Source organism: Lithobates pipiens, unplaced genomic scaffold, assembly GCF_037356315.1.
Source record: "Lithobates pipiens isolate NorthernLeopardFrog02 unplaced genomic scaffold, aLitPip1_a1.2 Scaffold_19, whole genome shotgun sequence".
NCBI classification, from domain to species: Eukaryota; Metazoa; Chordata; class Amphibia; order Anura; family Ranidae; genus Lithobates; species Lithobates pipiens.
The window spans coordinates 49,188,282-49,213,857 of NW_027507764.1; the positions used below are offsets into that span (position 1 = coordinate 49,188,282).

At 43.0% G+C, this 25,576-nt stretch overlaps 1 protein-coding gene across 5 annotated transcripts in view; it reads right to left on the reverse strand.

Annotated features, from left to right (window-relative positions):
- PHF14 (PHD finger protein 14) overlaps nt 1-25,576 on the reverse strand; it is a 421,390-nt gene that overhangs the window by 219,692 nt on the left and 176,122 nt on the right. For 4 of the 5 annotated variants that reach the window (XM_077490723.1, XM_077490720.1, XM_077490722.1 and 1 more), the window contains one exon: nt 24,765-24,899. In XM_077490723.1, coding sequence (XP_077346849.1) covers nt 24,765-24,899 — 135 coding nt within the window. The remainder of the gene's footprint in view (nt 1-24,764; nt 24,900-25,576) is intronic. The other variant, XM_077490721.1, reaches the window with a different exon arrangement.

Consider the following 25,576-nt stretch of genomic DNA (forward strand, 5'->3'; position numbering starts at 1 on the left):
TCTTAAGGTGTCAACATACTAGAGCTGCACGATTCTGGGCAAAATGAGAATCACAATTTTTCTGCTTAGAATAAAAAGATCGCGATTTTCGTGGCGTAAAATCTTTCACATTATACAAAAAAAAATGGGCTAACTTTACTGGGTAGTGTTTTTTTTTTGTTTTTTTAATTTATTAAAGTAATTTAAAAAAAAAAATGCACTTGAAAGACTGCTGCTCAAATACAGCATGACATAAGAAATTGCAACCACCATTTTATTCTCTAGGGTGTCTACTAAAAAAAATATATATATATAATGTTTGGAGGTTCTAAGTAATTTTCTAGCAAAAAAAAATAATGATTTTAACTTGAAACCAACAAATGTCAGAAAAAGGTTTAGAGCCCGTTCACACAGGGGCGGCACGACTTGCAGCGCGACTCACAGACGCGACCTGCAAACGACTTCAGCGGCGACTTGCAAAACGACTTCTGTATAGAAGTCAATGCAAGTCGCCTGAAGTCGCCCCAAAAGTAGTACAGGAACCTTTTTTCTAAGTCGGAGCGACTTGAGTCGCTCCTATTAGAACGGTTCCATAGTACAGAACGGAGCGCGACTTGTCAGGCGGCTAAGTCGCCTGGACAAGTCGCCCCTGTGTGAACGGAGCCTTAGTGTTTAAGTGGTTAAACTTTTTTCACTTACACACAAAGTCTATTCCATTGACAAATTGTTACAATGTGTATACTTAAGTTCAACTGATAAAGAATGTTTCGATTCTTGGCAGACTGCCCAGTTTTTCTCTTCCTTTTTGAGGGCTATGGCTTTAGAAGAACAGAGAGAATTCTTTGCACAGAAATAATTGTGAAACACTTTAGTTAAGATTGCGATAACGATTTTTGCCGATTAATTGTGCAGCTCAACAACATACCAAGAGGTTTTGGACAATTTCCTGCTCCCAACTTTGTGGGAACAGTTTAGGGATGGTCCCTTCCTGTTCCAATATGACTGCACATCATGATGCACATGCATGATCCAACCAGTGCACAAAGCAAGGGCCATAAAAGACATGGATGAGCGAGTTAGAGGTGGAGGAACTTGACTGCCCTGCACCACAACCTGATTATTACACCTTTGGGATGAATTAGAGCAGAGATTGTGAGCCAGGGCTTCTCATCCAACATCAGTGCCTGACCTCACAAATGTGCTTCTGGAAGAATGGTCAAACCTTCCCATAGACACACTCCTAAACCTTGTGGACGGCCTTCCCAGAAGAGTTGAAGCTGTTATAGCTGCAAAGGGTGGGCCAACTCAATATTGAACCCTACGGACTAAGACTGGGATGCCAGTAACCACTTGCTTACTGGGCACTTAAACCCCCCTCCTATCCATACCAATTTTCAGCTTTCAGCGCTGATGCATTTTGAATGACAATTGCACAGTCATGCTACAATGTACCCAAATGAAAGATTTATCATTTTTTTCCCCACAAATAGAGCTTTCTTTTGGTGGTATTTGATCACCTCTGCGATTTTTATTGTTTGTTAAAAAAATGTAAAAAGACCGAATAAAAAAAAAAAAATATCTTTTTATTTTGTTATAAAATTTTAAAACCGGTAATTTTTTCCATCATTTATGGACGCTGATGAGGCAGCACTGATGGGCACCGATAGGTGGCAGTGATGGGCACTGATGGGTGGCAGTGATGGGCACTGATCGGTTATACTGATAGGAAGCACTTCTAGGTGGCACTGATTGGCACCACTGGTGCGCATTGATAGGAGGCACTTGTGGGTCAGGTGGCAAAGATGAGGCATAACTGCTTCTTCCTCTTCGGGACCGATGTCCCTTTCAGATGAGCCGGTGATCTGCTTTTTTTATTCTCCTCCACTGTCAGCGTGAGGAGAAAAAAAAAAAGATCACAGAGCTTTTGTTTTGATCATGTCATCAGCTGTCATTGGCCGACAGCTGATCACATGGTAAGGGGCTGGGACCGGCCCCTTACTGGGATCGGTGATCACCCCAGCCTCATTGACTTGGTAATCACAGGGCGCACACAGGGAGCGTGCACAGGGGAGGCCATCATATGACGGCCTCCCTGGAATTCAGGTCTGCGCTGTGGCCGTCTTTCGGCTATAGCGCGGATGTCAAGAAGTTAAAGTTCATGTGCCTGTTAAGGCGGGTATCTCAATACTTTCGACAATATGGCGTACATGTGCCCTCTTTCCCTTTCAGTTGTATGTACAAGGAACCAGGTGCACTCCATAAAAGTGTATGAATGTCTGAGTAGTAGGAGCTGTATTGACACACCAACACATGGCACCGTCACAGAAAAAAACATGTTTTGGAGCCTCCAATGGACCCCAGCCCATCACTGTAGCCTGATTTAGAGAATCTTTCCCAGCCCCAAAACATTACTGTGAGTAATGTAACCTCTGGTTGACCATTTTCCTGTGTTGCTGTCACGTCCTGAATCTGGGCCATCGTACGGGACCGTAAATCAAAAGACAAACAGTTGCCTTCCTTTGTGATTCTAGAATTTCAGCTTTTGCCATTAAGTTATTAACGTTTCTTTTTTTCATTCTGTTCTATCCAAAAGTTTTCTTCCCTTCCTTGCTGTACAGAGACCAAACTCAGAGATAAACATAGATCTTATTTCCACTCCAGCCGTGAATTTGATTTATAGCGAGTGCGTAGGAATCTGAGCGGTAATTAAATTAATTCTTAAGCCTTGTTCTGCTTTTTTCTTCATAATCTCATCTTTCTATTCCGCTGTATGGATGAAGTAGTTTCAAATTCTGCATCAACACGAGCCTTACTTAAGCATTTAGTGTTGGCGGACCCTTCCTGAAGGAGCTAATCGTATCGTATCTGATATTTATTAGGGAATACAAGGCTAGCTTTCTGTGCAGGGAGAAGTAGGAAGCTTGCCGCTTCTGCCAACTGAAAATGCTAGTTTTTTGGCTGTGGTGGTGGTTCAATGGCTTCGTTAATTTTTGAGTCACTGGCATGCTAGAAGCTTATAGCATTTCTCAAAATGCTTGTTTTCCAGTAATATTCTGTTGCACTTCATGTCTCGTATTAAAAATAGAAATGGATTGGAAATCCCTGCAAAAGGGAGAGAATACCTGGTTGTCACCAGAACTGGTGTCCCAATTTGGAGATTCCCCCTCTATTCCTCTAGTTATAACAGTTAAAGCGGAACTTCACCCTTAGAAAACACCTCCCCTCTGCTACCAGAATAGGGCTGTCTTTTTGCTTTACCTTTTTGGAAAAAAAATTAAATAAAAAGGTGCAGTCTCCACCCCCACCCCCCCCCCCCCCCCCTTGAATGTCATTCACCTAGGCCAGGGGTCTCCAAACTTTCTAAAGAAAGCACGAATTTACTGTTCTTCAGACTTTAGGGGGTCTGAACCGTGCCTAATGGAAGTAAACAATACCCAATCTCTGTTATTAGGGAGATAAATAGTTGGCGTTAGTGGAAGGAATTATGCCCTATCGTTGGTTTCGGTGGAAGAAATGATGTCCCATTCTTGGTGTCGGGGGGGGGGGGGGTGGGGGGGCTGGACTGTGGCCAGTGGGGGTAGAAAATGTCATGGTGCCAGTGGGAATAAACAATGTCCTATCTTTGGTATTAGGGGGATATTTAGTGCCCAATCATTTGTGTCAGTGGGAGGAATAGTACCCCATCATTGGTGTCCATGAGAGGAATAGCACTACTCTGTTGTTGGTGTCAGTGGGAAGAATTATGCCTCCATTGCTGGTGTCAGTGCAAGGAAAAGTGCCCCAAGGGCCGAATAAAGACAAGCAAGGGGCCACATCCGGCCCCAGGGCCGCAGTTTGGAGACCACAGACCTAGGCGAATGACGTGTGCTGTCCTCCCTTCACCTCCTGGGATATGCACGTCACATAGCATAGCGCTTCATTCAGAAAGGAGAAGGGGGGCGTACCGCATTATCAGGAGGTGCACCAGCTGAACCAGGAAGACGGATTGGGCCTCTTGATGTCACAATTAACATGGCAGGGGATAAAGACATGGCAGAATACAATAACAATGAATCCTCTGGGTGGGTATCGGAAACGTGCACAATGGGTCACTAGGTAAGCGTGGGGAGGGGGGGGGGGGGGAGTCAGGCGAAAATCCACTTTAAGTGCAATGCTGGCATCGAGGAGTTTAAACCATTTTTCTGCAAAAATTACCAAATGAATCAAGGCACCAGAAGTTTTGAGTCCATGAAATGCCATGTTTCCTTTGAATTTAAAGCTTACCACCAGGCAAATTTATTTTTTTCACAGTTGCGTTCATGTCCCGATCCCAATAAAATGACAGTATATCTCATGTGAAAAGAGACAGCAGCAAAAGTTAATTTATTTAGAAGAGAAGGGAAGGAATAGACATTCTGTCTGCCATTATTGCTGTCTGTATCTTCCTATTCCATTGACCCGGAACAGAGAGGAATCCTTTCCAGTGAGAACAGGCTACAGAGAATAAAAATGTCAGAGTTCTGGCTCTATCCAACTTTATTGAAAACTTTGGAAAAAAAGTTTTGGTTGGAGTTGTGACCACAGATCATTGATATTTAGATGCTCAGGGCACATTTCAAGACGGTAAGCATCGGTTAACTTGACAATAATGCTATACCTAAAACTATTTACATATTTTTAAGGACGTTAAAGGCTTTCACTGTTTTTATAAAAACCCTGATCTGTTTTATATATATATATATATATATATATATATATATATATATATAGAGAGAGAGAGAGAGAGAGAGAGAGAGAGGGAGAGAGGGGGAGAGAGAGAGAGGGGGGGGGGAGAGAGAGAGTTTTTTTGGCCCTCCCTTTTTGAATTATCATCGCTTTTTTAAATACTGTAATTGTGTCTGACAATTACAGTTTTAAAACAGATGAACACTGCAACCTACAGGTTACAGTTGCATCTGCAGGCTGAAGGCTTATGTTGTCCACAAAGCCTCCAGTTTCTGAATGGCTCTTTTTTTGCTAGCAGGGATCTGAGCTGTCAGTGAAAGTTGGGTTTGAGGCCACAAAGCTGCACAAATTGTTGGCTACCAGCTCTAAAAGGGAAGACATTTATTAATGTATACTGAGCACAAGGCATCGTTCTGAGAAATGTTAAGGATAGAGATAAAAAGGGGTTAAACTAGATCTTTAGTAACCTCTGATATGTGCTTCTGAGAAGAATACAGCTTTTGACATACCTGCCTGCAATCTCCCTCTCTCTGCTATTAAGACATCAAGAAGCATAAAATGGGAGGAGTTGGGAACAGCTCCCACAGACATTTTCAGGTTCAGGAACTTGCATTTCTTGAAACTTAGATTACTATCAACAAAGTAGTGTTAACAGTCAGGTGGCCTGCTGCAATACGATGTTGGGGGTCTCCAAAGCATATAAATAAAGGGCCAGTTTAGGCCCCTTTCACACTTGTGCGACATGAAAATTGCAAGATTTTTACGCCAAGATGTTTTTCCGTGATTTTGATGCAAATTTAAGCAATGCATGTGTAAACATGAGGTCTATGGACCTCAAATCGCATCATAGTCGGAGAAAAGTAGTGCAGGGACTTGAACTCGCACAGATATGAATGGTACTCATTGGAAAACATGGGGAACGACTTGTCAGGCGACTTAGCAGTCCCAAGTTGCAGGACAAATCGCACAAGTGTGAAAGGGGACTTACTGCCCTTCAGACTTTGGGGGGGGGGGGGGGGGCAGACTGTGGCCATTGGGAGTAGATAATGCCTTGGGTTGGTAGTCAGTGGAAGTAAAATAAAATACATAGCACCCCTGTGATCAGGAGGACGAATAGTGTTGCATGACTGGCATTAGCAGGAGGAATAGTGCCCCAATCTTTGGTGTCAGTGGGAGGAATAGTGCCCTGCCGTTGGCTTCAGACAGAGAAATAATATCCCATCATTGGTGTCAGTAGGAGGAATAGTGCCTCATCATTGGTTTACATAGGAGGAATAGCATAGTGTCCCAATCATTGGTGTACGTGGAAAGAATAGTGCCCCATCGGTGGTGACAGTGGGAGGAATAGTGCTCATTTGTTGGTGTCAGTGGAAGGAATAGTGCCTCACCCTTGGTGTCAGTGAAAGGAATAGTGCCCCATCACTGGAGTCAGTGGGTGGAAGAATACCCCCTTTATGTCAGAGGGAGAATTATGCCCCACTGTTGGTGTCAGTGGGGAGAATAGTGCCTCCTATCGGAAGGAATAGTACCCCAAGGGTCAGATTAAGGGAAACAAAGTGCTGCATCTGGCCCGCTGGCCACAATTTGAAGACTAATGATCCAGATGTAAAACTGTAGCCCTGAGAAGGTAGATTGTGTTCCCTCTATGCATCTAATGACTTTCAGTCATGACCGGGGGGTGTATAAAATATTTTCTGGTCATATACAAATGAAATACACTTATTCATGTGCCCAAATTAGTTAAAATACTCTAGTTCCTATGTTTGTTTGTTTACTAAAATAAGGCAAAAGCCAAAAACAGCAACAAAATTTCAATAATCCAACATGGCTCAGTTCTATAGCATCGCTCTCTCAATGATGGTATCGGTGCAGTAGTGGCAGAAGCAAGATATTAAACCAAACCCGATAAGATATAACGCTTAAATGATATAGTGAACAAGATTTCTTATCAACATGTTGGGTGTTTTTATTACACTTTATTTTATTTTTTCTCCCACCACAGCGTAAAGCATAGTTAGAACTTCTGTTGTAGAGATATCACTGGGATAGGAAGCGAAATCATTCTGACATTAAACAGGTGTTGTAACCCTTCTCCACTTGAGTCTTCCTCCCAGAAATATTTTTTTCAACCAAGTGGGATTTAAAGCCCAACTCCAAGCACCATATTTATTTATTTTTTAACAAGCTTTAGAAATTTTTTTATTTTTTTACTTCTGCAGTACAGTGCATCCGGAAAGTATTCACAGTGCTTCACTTTTTCCATATTTTGTTATGTCACAGCCTTATTCCAAAATGGATACAATTATTCTCCTCAAAATTCTACAAACAATACCCCATAATGACAATGTGGAAGAAGTTTGTTTGAAATCTTTGCAAATTTATTAAAAAAATAAAAAACAAAATCCCATGTACATAAGTATTCACAGCCTTTGCCATGACACTCAAAATTGAGCTCAGGTGCATCCAGCTTCCACTGATCATCCTTGAGATGTTTCTACAACTTGAATGGAGTCCATCTGTCATAAATTCAGTTGACTGGACATGATTTGAAAAAGGCACACACCTGTCTATAGAAGGTGTCACAGTTAACAGTGCATGTCAGAGCACAAACCAAGCCATGAAGTCAAAGGAATAGAAATAGAAACAGAATTGTATAGAGGCACGGATCTGGGGAAGGGTACAGAAACATTTCTGCAGCATTGAAGATCCCAATGAGCACAGTGGCCTCCATCATCTGTAAATGGAAGAAGTTTGGAACCACCAGGACTCTTCCTAAAACGGGCCACCCGGTCAAACCGAGCGATTGGGGGAGAAGTCCTTAGTTAGGGAGGTGACCAAGAACCAAAATTAGAACAGGGCAGGGGTGGACTGACAACTCATGGGGCCCCCGGGCAATAGGAGATTATGGGGCAACACAGTATACACACACACACAGTATACAATCACACAGTATACACATACATGTACACACAGTATACACAGACATGTTTCTATTGGCTGAGAAGGTACTGGAGAGGTGGGGCAGCTATAATCTCAGGATTTTTAGACCAAAAGGATGTCGGTAAGGGACATTTCAGAGACAGATGTAAAAAAAACACAGACTTTTACATACTGTCCCTGGTTTTACTGAGGCTGGCAACCCCTAGTGGCTCAGGGCCCTCGGGCAGTACCCGAGTGGCCCAATGGTCAGTCCACCCCTTGAACAGGGGTAAAGAAGACCCTCCCCCAGGAAAGGAAGTCACAGGCGGAAACCAAGCTGCTTATCAAGAGAATTTTATTATTGCACAGTTAATGAAAAAAAAAAAAAATACAAAAATTAGGTACCCACCACCAACACTTAGACTAATGTTAAAATAAGACAAAGTTGTCTATTTAAAAGCAGCTGCATCACATATACATCAAGCATGCACATACCATATACACCCAAGTAAATGTTAGGTACAAAGAGTGGCGGACAGACAGGCATGCAAGTCCTGGTAACTAGCACCATCACTAAACGTGCATATCGCGCCACTATTGGCCATCAAGCCCCCAGCTGGGGGATAAAGGGGTATTATATTGGGAATCCACGCACTTGAAAAGTAGACCCTATAAAGAGCAATACCACTGGGTATGCACTGTATAGAGGGTGGCATATAGCCACAAGCAGTCAGTAATTCGTTCAGGTTTTCAGCTTCAGGGTGCTCGATTGCCACATGGAAGTCCAGGGAGTTTCACAGAATACATCTGCTGGTAGCGCTGTAGCGTTGTGAGGCTGTCTAAGTACGCCATCCTGATATCTCAGCTAGAGATAGCTCCCACTATCCTCATAGTGTGTGGTGTGCTTGCACTGACGTAACGCGGTGCGTCATCCGAAACGTATTACGCACCACTGCCATGGTGTCTTTGCCGACATGTTTCGAATAATCATGTGGGTTTTTTCAAGGATGGGAATGATCAGAAGCAGTCGTATATACACTTTTTCACACAGCACAAAAATTAACTGAAGGCTGCAATTCCCACAAACGACTACTAGATGTCAACCTCCCGGTTACACACCACATAGTAATTCTGCTGCTAGACAGAAGGGCTCACATAAGGCATATCATAGCAAGCAAATAGCTTTGACAGTGCTAAGGGGATCAGGGCACAGAGAAAAAACAGAGCTGGAGTACCAGGATAATTAGATAAGATGACATAATACACCAGTCCAAGGCTGGCTACTCTATAGGCATTCCCTATCAATGATCAAAGAAGACAGATTTGTCCACCAAACCAAAGTTTATGTCCCTTACACAGATAGTGAGTTGGCCCTAATTAGTGTTCAAGAAAGAGCTAAAAACTGTATTCAGGCCCAGTGGCGCAAGCGTTTTGAGCCTAAATATCCCAATTTTTTTCTTTTTGCAGCAGGATGGTATCAAAATCATCGCTACGTGATGGCAAATTATTAAGGGGATTTATACCCCTACTGATACCAGCCGTGCTGCCTCCATGGAAATATCTCTTTTCTTCTTGTTCTCCTCCTTGTTCAAATTTTTTATACTTCTTAGGTGTTCACCAATGCGAATTCGGAGTTGTTTCTTGGTTTTTCCTAGATAGTACATTTTACATGGACAATCCAGCAAGTAAATCATTCTAGAGGTCACACAATTGATGAAATGTTTAATTTGAAAAAACCACACTCTGATTCGCATTGGTGAAACTTGCAGTCTTCTCAACAAATCTACACATTTGACAGTGCCCACATGCATACATTCCTTTGAGAGGGTGTAGATCAGTCAGACAGTTTGTGGTCCTTCCCCTAGTTTATTCAGAATGAACTAAGGTATCCTTAAGGTTACGGGCCCTTCTGATGACTAGTTGGGGACAGGGACCTACAATGTCAGTTAGTGCAGGAGATTTTGTAAGAATTCCCCAATGTTTTTAGAGTACACTTCTCACTTGTTCCCAATGTGCCCCATAGGTAGCAATTATCCTTAGAGGATGGATTACATGGTGTCTTTTGAATTTCCTGAATCTTGAAAAGGAGGTCCCTCCTGTCTTTTGTCCAGGCCTTTCTCTGAGCCCTTTTAAGGAGTTTATGAGAGTAACCCCCGTCTCTAAATCCACGAACATCTCTCCTGCTTCCCTCTGAAAATCAGTACCCCTACGAAGTCACAGGAACTGACCCACAGGGATTCCCTTAACCAGATGATCTGGATGATGATGGGAAGCCTGCAGAAGTGTTTGCTGCAGTCGGCTTTCTGAAAATACAGGTAGTTATTCTATTGCGTCTATGGAGATTTGTAGGTCAAAAAAGGAAATTATGCTGGGGTCTACTATGTGGGTTAACCAACGTTTCTCTCATGATTGTTTAGGGCCAATAGAAACTCATGGAGTTGCTCTTCATCACTAATCCATACCGTAAAGATATCATCAATGTATCTCAGCCAGGTAAGTACCCAGCTGAGATACATCAACAACTGGTAGACCGTGCCCAGCTCCCAGAGGCCCAAATGAAGGCAGGCATATGATGGAGCCCAAGGTGCCCCCATAGCTGTCCCCCTTGTCTGTTGATAGTGTCCATCAACAAATTGGAAATAATTATTAGTTAAAGCAAGTTCTAGAACCTTATGGTCACTCTGACAGAGCTCCAGCATTTCTCTGCAGAGAGAGGAGAACCTTCCAGAAGAACAACCATCTCTGCAGGACTCCAATCAGGCCAGTATGGTAGAGTGGTCAGATGGAAGCCACTCCTCAGTAAAAGGCACACGATAGCCTGGAGTTTGTCAAAAGGCACCCAAAGGACTCAGCCATGAGAAACAAAATTCTCTGGTCGGATAAAACAAAGATTAAACTCTTTGGCCTGAATGGCAAGCGTCATGTCTGGAGGAAACCAGGCACTGCTCATCACCTGGCCAATACCATCCCTACAGTGAAGCATGTTGGTGGCAGCATCATGCTCTGGGGATGTTCTTCAGCAGCGGGAACTGGGAGAATAATCAGGATCGAGGGAAAGATGAATGCAGCAATGTAGAGACCTCCTTAAAGAAAACCTGCTCCAGAGCGTTCTGGACCTCAGACTGGGGCGAAGGTTCATCTTTCAACAGGACAACGATCCTAAGCACACAGCCAAGATAACAAAGGAGTGGCTGCGGGACAACTCTGTGAATGTCACCGAGTGGCCCAGCCAGAGCCCAGGCTTGAACCCGATTGAACATCTCAGGAGAGATCTGAAATATGGCTGTGCACCAACAGTCCCCATCCAACCTGATGGATCTTGAGAGGTCCTGCAAAGAAGAATGGGAGAAACTGCCCAAAAATAGGTGTGCCAAGCTTGTAGTATCAAACTCAAAAGTAATTGGTGCCCAAGGTGCTTCACCAAAGTATTGAGCAATGGCTGTGATACTTATGTACATGGGATTTCTATTTGTTTCTTATTTTTAATAAATTTGCAGAGATTTCAAACAAACTTCTTTCAGGTTGTCATTATAGGGTATTGTTTGTAAAATTTTGAGGAAAATAATGAATTTAATCCATTTTGGAATAAAGTTGTAACAACAAAATGGGGAAAAAGTGAAGTACTGTGAATACTTTCCGAATTCACTGTAAATACTTGCTATCCTTTGTTTAATCCTGGTCCTGCAGATCTCCCCTAGCCTCTTTCAGTCACTTCCTGTCAAAATGTACTCACTCAAGCGTCGGCTGCACATCATTGCTGTAGACAGTGTTGGACCCTCGTAAAGTGTGTCAGCATGGCCTCTTGTAGTCTCCATCTGAGACACATGCGACATGGTGGCAATGCAAGAGCACAACTGGGAAAGAGTTGCTACACAATAACAAAAAGGGCCTACACAAGGATCTTCTTGGTAAGATCTCCAATTGTTCATTTATTAAAGATGCAGATTTAAAAACACTGAAGACTTGAAATGACATTAACATGCCAAAAATGAATATAAAGGGGTGGGTCCTGCGCAAATCGTGCCACTCAAATAAAATACACAAATTCAAAATAATATAAATATGTGCATACATACAATGCCGTGAAAAAAAATAGTCCAAAAAACAGCACGCATAAAAATATATAAAAAATATATAAAAAAATGGAAAAAAGGTTTAATGATAGAACAATAATAAAATGTCCGCTACTCAAGGCTCCCAGAACTCTCACCTTTAAACGAAGTGAATAAGCAAATCAAACAAACTCCAGGATTCTCTTATTTCATTCATAAATAATAAATAATAGCCATCAGGAAATCCAAAGGAGGGATGCAATGATACAATTCCGCCACTAGAGGGCCAGTCCCAGCTTCCAGGACAGGTGAAATGGATCTTCACTTCTATTTCACAGTGTATGGCTCAAAATAAGAGAGAGGAGGGGGAGAGAGAGAAACAGGAGACTTCCATAGTGTAGTAGTTTAAAAAACGGCAGGTAGATTTATTAAAAAGCAGTAAAGACTCTCACATTTTAATTGCAAAAACAAGCACAATCAGGAAGAGGGTATAATGACAACTTCCTCTCGCCTTACTCTACTTCCGGTTCGTCCTCTGGCCAATCCCTACGCGTTACGTCATGTGACTTCCCCATGAAGAAGTCACATGACGTAACGCGTAGGGATTGGCCAGAGGACGAACCGGAAGTAGAGTAAGGCGGGAGGAAGTTGTCATTATACCCTCTTCCTGATTGTGCTTGTTTTTGCAATTAAAATGTGAGAGTCTTTACTGCTTTTTAATAAATCTACCTGCCGTTTTTTAAACTACTACACTATGGAAGTCTCCTGTTTCTCTCTCTCCCCCTCCTCTCTCTTATTTTGAGCCATACACTGTGAAATAGAAGTGAAGATCCATTTCACCTGTCCTGGAAGCTGGGACTGGCCCTCTAGTGGCGGAATTGTATCATTGCATCCCTCCTTTGGATTTCCTGATGGCTATTATTTATTATTTATGAATGAAATAAGAGAATCCTGGAGTTTGTTTGATTTGCTTATTCACTTCGTTTAAAGGTGAGAGTTCTGGGAGCCTTGAGTAGCGGACATTTTATTATTGTTCTATCATTAAACCTTTTTTCCATTTTTTTATATATTTTTTATATATTTTTATGCGTGCTGTTTTTTGGACTATATTTTTTTTCACGGCATTGTATGTATGCACATATTTATATTATTTTGAATTTGTGTATTTTATTTGAGTGGCATGATTTGCGCAGGACCCACCCCTTTATATTAATTATTTGATAGTTTGTGCTCACTATTTTGTCCTGCTGCATTTTTTAGTTAGCATTTGCACTTTATATCACTCAGGCTCTTTTTCACAGCATCTGTGTTTCATTATATCTGATTTTGGATTTTGTTCCACTTTAGTCACTTATTACCACTTAGCGGCGCGAAGGCTGACCACTTTTATTTTAACATGCCAAAAATGATACAAGATTTTAATGATTGGATATAGATATAATTTTAAGACCTGTGTTAATGGGCAAATGTAGAGTGGTTTGACATCAGGTAGAGATGCTTCTGTGATTGTTCAGAATACATTTTGGGTGCAGTTTACCTGCATATGACCAGCTTCAGCTCACCAATCACACAAGTGTTTTGTCATGGTGCGAATCCCAGCGGCAGGAATCAGTAGACTGAGGGCTGTGCTGACAGCCTGTGCACCAAATGGAGAATATAAGCGGCCGCAGAGGCCATTGCAAGAGACGGTTTCCAGGTGAGCAGTAAGGATGTGCTCAGACGTTTTGCAGCTCCACATGCCAAAACACACCAGGAAGCTTATATTGAAAAATCGCTAATCACAGGCAATGAGATATTGCCCGATTCCTGGCTGCAGAGATCGGGAAATGTCTCTTGTCTATGATTAGCGCTGTGCAGTGTAAGCTTGCTGGCAGGCTCGGGCATGTGGAGCTGCGAACACGCCTGAGCCCATCCTTAGTGAGCAGGTTAATCCTGATCCACTGGAAATTATCAAAGCTGCCTAGACATTCTGAGTAGGTGAAGGCTGTAGGTAATACAATGAGATTGGAGAAATATATATACCAACATAGAGGTTGTCCCGATATGTTTGAAAAAGTTTTGGCCCCATGGCTGGATACCATGGGGCTCAGCCATCTGGATTTATTAGTAGTCCCCTAATCTGCATGGCAATACTGATGCACTTCCATTAACCCCCTTCAATCATCAATGCTGTACCAGGGACTTGCGGTGAGGTCAGTGGCTGGTGAGGCACTGGCTAGTACCAGAGCCAGATACACACAGGTTACATATGCCGTGAATGTTAGAGCAAGAGAAATGATTCTAACATTAGACCTCCTCTGTAACTCTAAACAGGTAATCTCTTGGGGGGCGTGGCCGACGAGCGGAGCGGATGGACGCTTGAAAGGGTAGCTCCGCCGTGATCCGAGCTAGCAAGGCGATTTACAGTGACGGCAGCCCTCGTTTTTAGCAACAAATCATCCCAGCACCTGCGGGAACCATTAAGGATGCCTTCTAAGAAGAGAAAAGGCCATATGAAACCGGGCAAAATGCTGGATTTTTTTGCCCAGCAGCGCCAGCTCCCTGCCCAAGATGGCGGCCGCGCACGAGGCCCGCAGCAGCATCGAACATGGTCGGACCGGCACTCAGACCAGGGCGATCCACAGGCAGCGGTGTCCGCGTCGCACTCTATATCCACCTCTGCATCCACAAGCCCAGCGAAAAGCAAGCCGAGGAAGGAGGCACACGGGACAGATACAGAGGAGGCGAGTGCTTTCAATTCATCCTTGGATGACACGAGAGAGCTGCAGGACTCTATAACTGAGTTTCCCACGTTAAATCAGCCAGTGATGGATACCACCTTAAAGGACATGTTGGTGTCATTGCGCTCCACATTGCATGCAGACATTATGGCCATTACTCAGCAATTTAAATCAGAAGTGCAGGCAGTCACTAACAGAGTCTCTCATGTTGAAACAAAAATGGGGGAATTTGCCCAAACCTTTAATGAGCTTGTGGACGCACATAACGACAGGGACGAGAATATGATGGCCATTAAAGCGAAATTAGCGGACCTTGAGGACCGCTCAAGGCGCAACAACGTAAGAATTCGTGGGATACCAGAGTCCATCCTACCGCAGGAGCTGAGAGAATTTTTCCTCAAATTGATGAAAGCTGCACTCCCAGAATCATCAGTGGAGGAGTTGGTGGTAGATCGTATTCACAGACTGCCTAGACCAAAGAGTGTTCCGGCGCACTTGCCCAGGGATACGATAGTTCGGATACACTTCTACCACATCAAAGAGAGGTTCGTGCGTGCAACCAGGAAAAGGGAGGAATTACCTACCGAATTTAAAGAATTATCCTTCTTCGCCGACCTCTCGGCTTACACTATGCAGCAGCGTAGACAACTTGCCACTATAACTAAACCATTGAATAACCACCGAATCCCATATAGGTGGCTGTACCCAGCGAAACTTCTCATCACGTACGAAGGGAAGTCGCACATAGTGGCCAGAGTCGCAGAAGGTATCCACCTACTAGAAGAATGGCAACTTCTACTAACACCGAACACGGGCCCAACCAGGAGGGGATCACCTCTCTCCACCCGTACGAGCTCAGATGCTGAAACGAACTGAGTATTTAACATGACAGACATACTAAAATCGCCTTCAAGCTCGAGAAACGGTCTACAGGTTTATTTTTTGCTTGTTTTTGGTATTTGACATTAGTAGCGTGTTTTTTTTTCCGTTACTAATTATAGATTTCAAAGAAATCCGCATTTACCCCCAGGTTCTAGCGATATATCGCCAGTACAGATTCTTTGGAGAATCGCCATCTTTTTATTTCTTTTTTCTTTCATTTTATTTTCATTTTTTGTTATATCAACCTACTCAGCTACTACACTACCGCAGTACCTCACTGTGGTGTTGCTTATACGTTGACCGAGAGAACAGGTTTGAATCTTCCCACTTACTGCTACAGATTTACTTGTGGATCTCCTGTCTGTATCCTCTCATAGGAGTGTCCCACCTGTCCTGGCAAGTATTGGAGTCTGAACTGTTCATTTATCGATATGGCTTTCACAATTTCGTCCCTCAATGTCAAGGGGCTTAATAGCCCATTTAAACGCCAAATGGCGTGGAAGGAAACAGCTAGACTGAAATGTGACATAATGTGCTTTCAGGAGTCCCACTTTATGGCAGGGAATCACCCTTCATTCACTAACCGCAATTTTCCGCAGGTATTCATGGCCAACGGCCCAAAGAAGAAAGCCGGCGTGATCATCGCGATTAAGAATACCATTCCCTTCAGTCTCATAGACTCCTATTTGGATCAATCGGGCAGGTACATTATTCTGGTCTGTGAGATTGCCAGAGTAACATACAACCTGATAAATGTATATCTCCCAAACTCCAACCAACGTGGCTTTTTACAGAAAATTCTGCAAAAGGTAGCTTCTATGCAAAAGGGTCATGTTGTTATGTGTGCATACTTCAATGCAATCATGCACAGTGAGTTGGATATTTCTAACCCACAAAACCGAAAGTCCCGTAGACCGAACTTATCCAAACTCTTCTCTGCGGTGGACCTTTTTGACGTTTGGCGGTGTCAGCACGCGTCAGAAAGAGACTATACTTTTTTTTCAAATGTACACCACTCATACTCGCGTATTGATAGAATCCATGTTGACAAATTTTTGCTGCAGAAAATTGTGAAATCTGAGATTCATACCATAACGTGGTCAGATCATGCGCCTATCTCGGTTCGGGTGGGGGGGGCGAGACGCTGTCACGAGAGCAAACAGGTGGCGAAATGAGGTGTCCATCATTTCCCAACCTGAGAATACAAAATACTTAAAGACAGTAATGTCTGAATTTTTTCAAAGCAATGCTCCATCGGTGTCGGACCCCTTCACCCTCTGGAATACGCATAAAGCGTTTATGAGGGGAGTATTAATTCAACTAAGCGCTAAGGTTAAGAGACAAAGGACGGAACGGCTCCATGGTTTACTGGAGAAAATAAAGAACTTAGAGTCAGTAAACAAACAATATACTACTCAAAAAACTAGGGAAGACCTTTTCACTACTAGACAAGATCTGCGTGCAATGTTGGTCTTCCAGCAGGAGAACCGCCTTCGTTTCCTCAAAGCTCAAAGCTACAGATATAGCAACAAGGCGGGAAAACTGCTGGCGGACCAGCTTCGAGAAAGGATAGCGCAAAAAAAGATAGGTTGCATGGCTAACCCTATTACGAAGCGTATAGTGCATAATCCTAAAGAAATTGCGGATGCTTTCAGCGACTATTACGAGTCTCTGTATAACCTTAAAAATGACCCGGACACGTTCCAACCATCCGATAGATCGATCTCTGATTTTTTGCAGACGCTTAATCTCCCAAAAATTTCCCAAAGCGATCTGGAGACGTTAAACTCTCCCTGCACGATCCCAGAAATCAAAAAAATTATAAGCAGTAAGCCCCATAACAAGGCGCCGGGTCCGGACGGCTACTCATCAGAATATTACCAACTATTCCAAACCGAACTATTACCTTACATGAATCAAATCTTTGGAGCCGCGATGTCCAATGCCTCTTTCCCGAGTGAGATGCTTACTGCTTCCATTATTACGCTGCCTAAGGCGGGTAAGGACCCCATGCACCCACAAAGTTATAGACCAATATCTTTATTAAATGTCGACATTAAGATTTATGCGAAAATGGTTGCGAATAGGCTGGCCGGCCTTCTGCCGAAGATTATCAAGCATGATCAAGTGGGATTTGTGTTGGGCAGGCAGGCCAATGATGCAACCAGGAGACTAATAAATTTAATCTATTCGGCTGAAAAATCCGGAAGGCCTTCTCTGCTCCTTTCCTTGGATGCGGAGAAGGCCTTCGATAGGATTCATTGGGGATATTTGACCAAGGTCCTCCAGCAGTTTGGCTTGGCGGGTCAAATTCATCAGGCCATACTAGCACTATACTCTTCTCCGTCTGCCTACGTTTATACCGAAGGTATGTTTTCTAAACAATTTCATATATCCAATGGCACTAGACAAGGTTGCTCACTTTCTCCCATTATATTTGCACTAGTAATGGAGCCTTTTACCGAAACAATTAGACAACATCTGGATGTGCAGGACATCATGTCCCAGGCAACGCAACACAAACTATCATTGTTTGCGGATGATGTCATTTTGACGCTCTCCGATCCCCTCAAATCTGTCATGACAGCGCACAATATCATTGTGAAATTTGGGAAAGCTTCCTATTACAAAATAAATGAGCAGAAGTCATGCATCCTAGGAATCGGTATAAATGATAGTCTTAAAGCACGTATTCAAGGTGCTATCCCATACCCATGGGCCTCCAACTCCATAAAATATCTAGGCACTAATTTAACTCCTACAACGGATCGGTTATTTCAGGCTAACTTCCCCCCATTATTAGAGTCACTTCAATCTGACATCAATAGACTTAAAAAACATTATATCTCGTGGCATGGGCGTTTAGCGGCATACAAAATGCTGCTACTCCCCAAGCTAACTTATCTGTTCAGGGCACTCCCAATCCCAATCCCAGATCACTTCTTTAAGGCCTTACAGAAACAAATGGTAACTTTCATTTGGGCGGGGAAGAGAGCTAGATTTCCTGTCACCCTACAAAGTAAAAAGAAAATGCGGGGGGCCAAGGCGTGCCTGTATTACGGGACTACGCCACAGCAGCAGTCTTGGACCAGCTCCAGGAATGGTTTTCCACCCAGGAACCAAAACCTTGGTGTCAACTAGAATTGGCAGGGATACCTCATGGGTCGCTTCGTTCCCTTCTGATAGCCTTTAACTGCGATCAATTCCACATCCATACTGACCATCCTACAATGCAGGCTTCTTTGCGAGCCTGGAAGGACCTACTCACTTCACGCCATTGTGCGTGAACTTTCACCTTGGTTCCTATCCCTTTAGAGTCTATCCCTTGGTTGATTCCGAACATTTCCCTAAATGTGTGGCGTAGAAGTGGGATTTCTAATGTGCAGGACCTTATAGAGGGTAATCACTTCATGCCATTCCAGGATATTCAAAACAAGTACAACATACCCCAGACCGAGTTTTTGACATATTGTCAATTCCGGTCTTGGTTCCGGGAAAAGGGAATGTCCGGCACTCAATTTGTTGCAGAAGTGTGGGATTTCCTAAACTCATCCAAACCTAGACGGAAGGGCATTTCTATTATGTATAACCTACTTAATGATAAGTCCTCTTTTTCCCGGTTCGGCCATTTCGAGAAATGGGAAAAAGACATGGGTCAGAAATTCACTGAGCAACAATGGTTACAGGCCTTTAGTAATAATGCCAGGTTCTCTAGGTGTTCAAACTATGAGGAACTGGCTGCGAAGATTACAGCGAGATGGCATTTTACTCCTTATATTATAGCTACATTTTCGGACGAGAAGTCCACCGAGTGTTGGAGGGGTTGTGGCCAGGTGGGGACGCTACTCCATATGTGGTGGAAGTGTCCGCACCTGCGGAACTTCTGGACTGAGGTATTTCATTTAATTGCTAAAATCACAGGCGTCAAGACCAGGCCCTCCCCTGAAAAAGCATTACTAAGTATTGGTATCTCCGATTACCCGGTATCTATGAGAACTATAGCAATGCATATCATTTTCGCAGCCAGAACACTGATAGTATGTAATTGGAAATCAAAAGATACCCCGAACATCTCGGAAGTGATTATGAAGGTGAATGTTATCTCAGAATATGAGAAACTCATAGCATTTAGGGACGGTTCTAGAAAGAAATATCTGCTAAACTGGTCTGCTTGGCTTGCCTCCGCGAGAAAATTCGATAGATGAAGCATAGGTCTATGTGGGGCCACCCATATCTCACCCCTGTTCTCTCGAGTCCAACTTCTCAAACCTCACTCTTCGAACTCCCTATTCCCTTTCTTATTCCTATTCTTTTACTTGCTCTTTCTCCTCTCTTATTTTATTAAGCTTTTAAACCACCCTCTAGTAAAGAGAGTTGATACAGTTTCTGTAAGGTTCAGTCTAAGTTGCGGTATATTATATGTGACACATGTCTATGCTTAATAATATGATTACAAAGATGTGGACTCTTACTTTGTTAATTAAGTCTGTATTGTACCTGCTCGATACTTAGCTCACAATCCTTTATTTGTACGTTGTAACCCATCGCAACTTGGCCTGGACTGGGCCAGAGTATGTTAATCTTTATTTTTCTGTTCTGTAATTTTCAATAAAAATCATTTGGAAAAAACAAAACAAAAAAAAACAGGTAATCTCTTAAAAAAAATGTAAGCGTTGCCTACGGAGATTTTTAAGTACTGAAGTTTGGCGCCATTCCACAAGTGTGCACAATTTTAAAGCGTGACATGTTATTATCCATTTACTCAGCGTAACATCTTTCATAGTGTACAAAAAAACTAAAAAAATCTGGCTAACTTTTTTTTTTTTTAATGCATGAAACTGTTTCTTTCAAAAATAAAAAGTGTTTGAAAAATTAGTGCGCAAATACCGTGTAACATAAAAAGTTGCAACGACCGCCATTTTATTCCCTAGGGTGTCTGCTAAAACAATATATATATATATAATGTTTGGGGGTTCCGAGTAATTTTCTAGCAAAAAAATTATGATTTATACATTGAGAGACGTGTCAGAATTGACCTGGGTGGCAAGGGGTTAATTGCCATAAGTAATCTACAAATAATTATTTTATTATTTTTAAGGTAATTTACTATATTTTCAAATATAGCTTAACGGACAAATTACTGAAGTTTGAAGTTATAACTTCCAACCAGTAATTTTACAGTAGATACATAATAAATGATCTTTTAACATATAGATCCCTTTCACACTGAGCTGCCCCGGGCTTTTTTTTATTTTTTTTTATATATTTTTTAATTTACATCCTATTTATTATAGATTATATTTTTTATTTTAATTTATAATATTTTTATAATCAATTTCTAATCAAGGGATTTTACCCCACCACCTTTTTTTTCCACCTGTTGTTTAGCACCTTTTAATTAGCACATTGCACTTGGATGCTGTTTTGGCTAGATTATTTTTTCTTCTTGGGATGATTTTATCTAACACACATTCTTATTGATTGCACTCACTTTTTTATATATATATTATATATTTAGCACTTTGTCTTTGGAAGATAGCGCAGGACTATTTACTGTGATACACTCATTTTTGGTTGGCTGGCCTGTTCTGAGTACTTGGCAGCTGTTTTTCTGATTTTTATTTATCTTTGGGTTGAATATATTTTCCTATTCATTTCTTGCGTTTAAGTAAGTTTTTCCTTTTTTGTAGCGGTAAAGCAGCGCTATTTTTAGGTTGTTAAGCTGTTGTAACCCCCCCCCCCCCCCGCTAGCGGTTGGAAAGGGATTAAATCCGCCTGCAAAACACCACTGCAGCGGCGCTTTGCCGGCGGTATGGTGGCGCTGCCCCATTGTTTTCAATGCTTTTGCTTGTAGTTAGGAGGGCTGGGCTGGAAGGGAGCGTGCGTCTTTTAGACACAGGACCCCTTCTGTGACGCTGTAGTGAGAGGCGTGCCTCTACTGCAGCATTTTTATTAGACAGGTTGGGCCAATGGTACTTTACCATTGGTCCAAGGCTCCAAGCTGTCCATTGAGTGAGGAGAGGCACTGTGAGCTCATCCTCTGTCTGCTGCAAACACAGTGTGTCAGCTAGTAATTAAACTGGGCCACTCTGTATGTAGTTTCTGACAGGCTGTGCAAGGAGCCCGTATCTGCAGAACCATAGATAATAGGATCCCCAAATCTTGATCAGTGGTGGGGTTGGACTTTAGCTACCTACCACCTCCGTGGCCCCAGTTCGCCAAGCTGTGGCCCTCAAAGTCACCTGCCTCCCCTGACTGCACGTCCCTGTCATGTACTTACGTCAACCTCTCTTTGGGACTATTGTTATTTGTTCATATCTTTGCTTGGTGCATGGACCTTGACGACTGGCTTGCAATCTACACTTGTCTAGCTGTGAATCTGTACTTCATGATTGTGTTTGCTCTGGAAATATATATTTTACAATAAACATATTTCCTGACTTAAAAAACAAAAAACAAGAGCCCGCTGACACTAAAAAATGAGCAACGAATTTACTGCAGGCAGATTAGGAAGGTAAAGTTGCTTTAAAGAAAGTCCGGCGTCGCTATGAATGCGCAGTGACATGGAGGGAGTAAAGAAACGTTCCGCACATATTCATGGCACTATAGAACACAGAAGCCACGGGGGTTAATGAAAAACTTGATGACTTCAAATTATGTTGTTAGGCAAAACTTTAGAAACTGCTCGCAGCTGAATGACAAATTTACCAACTAACGTTTTTTTTTCTTTCTTCCAAGCGAAAACTATATTTATCGGAATGTTATATTGAGCAGCGGCAACAATAGTGGTTGATGAGGACCGTTTGACTTCCCTGAGAAATATTCATACAAGCAAAAGAAAACATTTTCAGAAAATAATTTGTAGCAAGGGGATCACAGCTGAAAAGTCATCATTTGGTTGGCCCTATAATAAGGCTAGGAGGCAATTATGGACACTTTGTCCTCAGCAAATGTTCGAGCCATTTATACACATATAAAAGGTACCTGCATGTCCGCGGGTTAACAAAAACAGGCTCCCACCCCCCCAACTATTCAGTTTTAGGTGGACACTGCAGGAATGACACATTCCTAACATAAATTTGATGGTAGTAATTGAATGATTATGGAACACCAGTTCTCAAGCCTATGAACCTGTATCCTCTGTGTTCAGGACCTCCACCTGTTCTACAACAGAGGAAAGGAGTTTGCAGAGAATCATGTTACTAGAGGCTGAAAACTTCCAAGATGAAGACACCAGTGTGTGCATGCGTGCAATGTCGTCTCTACCCCTTCTCATATCCCTGTATATTGTGTTCCAAAAAATGCCCATCTAAGATAATTTTTTATAAATTAGCAGCATTACCCATTGAAACCACCGATTGTGGAAGGGAGTTCCACATCCTTACCACTCTAACATTTAAAACCCCCTTAGCAGTTTAAAGTGGTTGTAAAGCCTAAACATTTTTTTTACCTAAATGAATTCCTTGCATTAAAGAAAAAAATGTTTAGGTGTCAGCATACCCTCTCACACCCCCTTTTACTTACCTGAGCGGTCATTCGATCCAGCACCATGCACATCTGCAGTTCTTCTCTCCCCTTAATTCCAGGTCTCGCTGGGGCACCGGGAGTTATTGGTTCCTAGCGCTGTCATTCAAAGCCAGTAACGAGGAATGGGGGGGGGGCGGAGGCAGACACGCATGAATCTCCTCTTTTTGTGTCCTCTGCCGCCACGCTTGGCCCATCCCCTCTGCCCAGTGCCCCCATTGGAAGCGGTTTCCCATAGGGCCCGTGGACAGAGGGGAGAAGCCACGAGCGGCAGCAGGGGACATAAAAAGAGGAGGTCTGCGCCCAGGTAAGTATAGCCATGTTTGTTATTATGTTAAAAAAAAAAGTACCTTTACAATCACTTTAAAGTGGAAGTAAACTCCCCTATCGTTTTCAGCCAAGGAAGCTGCCATCTTTGCCTCTGTTTAATCTTCAACTGCTATGGTGCTGCACATGTGATTCGTTATGACACCAGCCATTGGATGGTTTGATAGTTTGGCTGAGAGCACAGCCAATGTGCAGTTAGCATTCCCAGCATGCCTTTTTTTTTAACTGTTTAAATCGATGGGTTTACTTCCACTTTAAGGTTGAACTGCTTCTTATCCAACTTCATTGAGTGGCCACGTGTCTTCTTGAGTGACCCGAGACCGAATAGATTCCTCCCCATGCTGGAGTCACCATTGAGGTATTTGTATATCACTATCATATCCCCTCTCAAGTGTCTCTTCTCTAGGGAGAATAAGTTTAATGATTGTAAACGTTCCTCATAACTAAGATCCTCCAGTCCCTTTACTAGCTTTGTTGCTCTTCTCTGGACTTTCTGCAGTTCCAGCACATCCTTCCTGAGGACTGAAGACCACCACTGGACGGCATACTCCAGGTCTAACCAGAAGTTTTTTAAAGTGGTAGAATTTTAGTTTTATCACTTGCGCAAAGAGATTAATATTCAGTACTGTCTTGGAAGTTTTCGGCCTCTTTCACAAGGGGCCCATGAAGCCGTGCTCCCTGTGAGAGCCATAAACTTACAGGAGGATGCAGAGGCGTTCCTGTGCATCTCCATGCACGCCGTCCCATTCATTTCAACTAGGGGCAGCGGCTGTCAGTGCAATGTGACAACCGTGTGGCTGCATGGCCCCGAACACACCCTGAGCCATTCCGTGCATTCCTGCGTGGGTAAATAGGCCCTCGCATTGGGGCACAAATTCATATGCCCCATGTGATTGAGGCCTTACCTGACTGGTAATATATTTAGTAGAGGTACACAAAGTTTGACAGTATGGGGTTCAGGAGGCAGATCTCCCCGCCTACACGTGAGAAGCTTTTGGGAATCAGGCTTCTGTGGATTACACAAATTAACAAACTAGGTGAACCTTCAAAACCTTTAGGTACTGCTTCCATATTTGCTGGACAGCATTACCACACTGCTCATTTCTCAGAACGGCACATCAAAAGAGAGATGAAAGTTCCATGCAAAAGAAGAGGTATTATTCTTGCCTCTCTAGTGACCTCAATGCCGACCTTCCAGTGCTGTAGGCTCAGGTGTCTTCAGAATATGACACTTCCCGGGAGTGTGGGATGCCTGTGTCTTCTGCCAGGCACCACGGACTCCATCATGCAACTCATACCGAACTGCCTTCAGTGAGACAGAGGGTCGCAGGAAAGGGAATACAGACAGCCAACGTTTTTGCAAGAGTTGAACGTTGGAGATTAACACAGAGGGAGGTGTAGGAGAGACAAACATCTCTTCTATTGCAGGGACTTTTTACCTTATCAAACCAGAGATTGCTTAAACAACAAGAAGTGTAAAAGTAAAACTGCGGAATATCACAGGTGACACAGACACGTGACACAGGAAGCTGCAGAACTGAGACAGGAAATAGGAGTGTCACCAGCATGGCTATGCAATGTGGGAGTGTAGTCACAGACTGACTCCGTATGTGTGAAGAGCGGTGGTAGCATTGCTAATATTAAAATGTCACATTACCGACATGAGTTCAGTCCGCTGGCTGAGCTCAGGTTGGATCTCGGCTTGCCTTGCAGTTTCTCCTGGTTTGTCTTTCTTTAGATCTTCAGACTGACCAAACGGTGAGCCCCTCCGTCTTCCTCTGAAGCAGTGCTTCTAAACCAAAGGAAATCACAATAAACAACAAAACAAAACCAAAAAAACCTTCACATGAAAAGTATGACTCTCTATTAATGCCCATGGCTTTGAATGATACGTCCAATAAGCTCATACAGGTGTTACTGTCCGTTGTCTACAAACCTCTGAACATAAAGAATACATAATCAGATATTTCCTTCAGTGAAAACCACATACCATCCGATCAACATATAGGCAGCTGACGGTAAATGCAAATCTTGACCTTTCTTTGCCTATGGCCATCCTTATCAATGTCAAAGGGATGGTGAGGGGGGGGTTCAAATGTTAACAGCAGGTTTGACTGTAATTGGAGGCTGTGCTGAACTACTTAGTATTGACACTTTAAAGTGGTTGTAAACCCTTACAACCAACTTTGACCTACAGGTAAGCCTAGATTAAGGCTTACCTGTAGGTCCAAGAAATATCTCCTAAACCTACACGGTTTAGAAGATATTTACCGAAAGACAGGCACCGCTGTCTACAGGGCATGCGCCGTAGACAGCGGCACGCAGGCGCACTGAGCGCGCTGCTGTCAAAGGCGATATGCCGCGAATGGCGGCTCCCGGCTTCGTCGAATGACAGTGGCGGAGCAGCGAGACTCACCAAGAAGATGGATGCTCCGGACTACAGGGGACAGTGGTGACATCGCTGGCTCC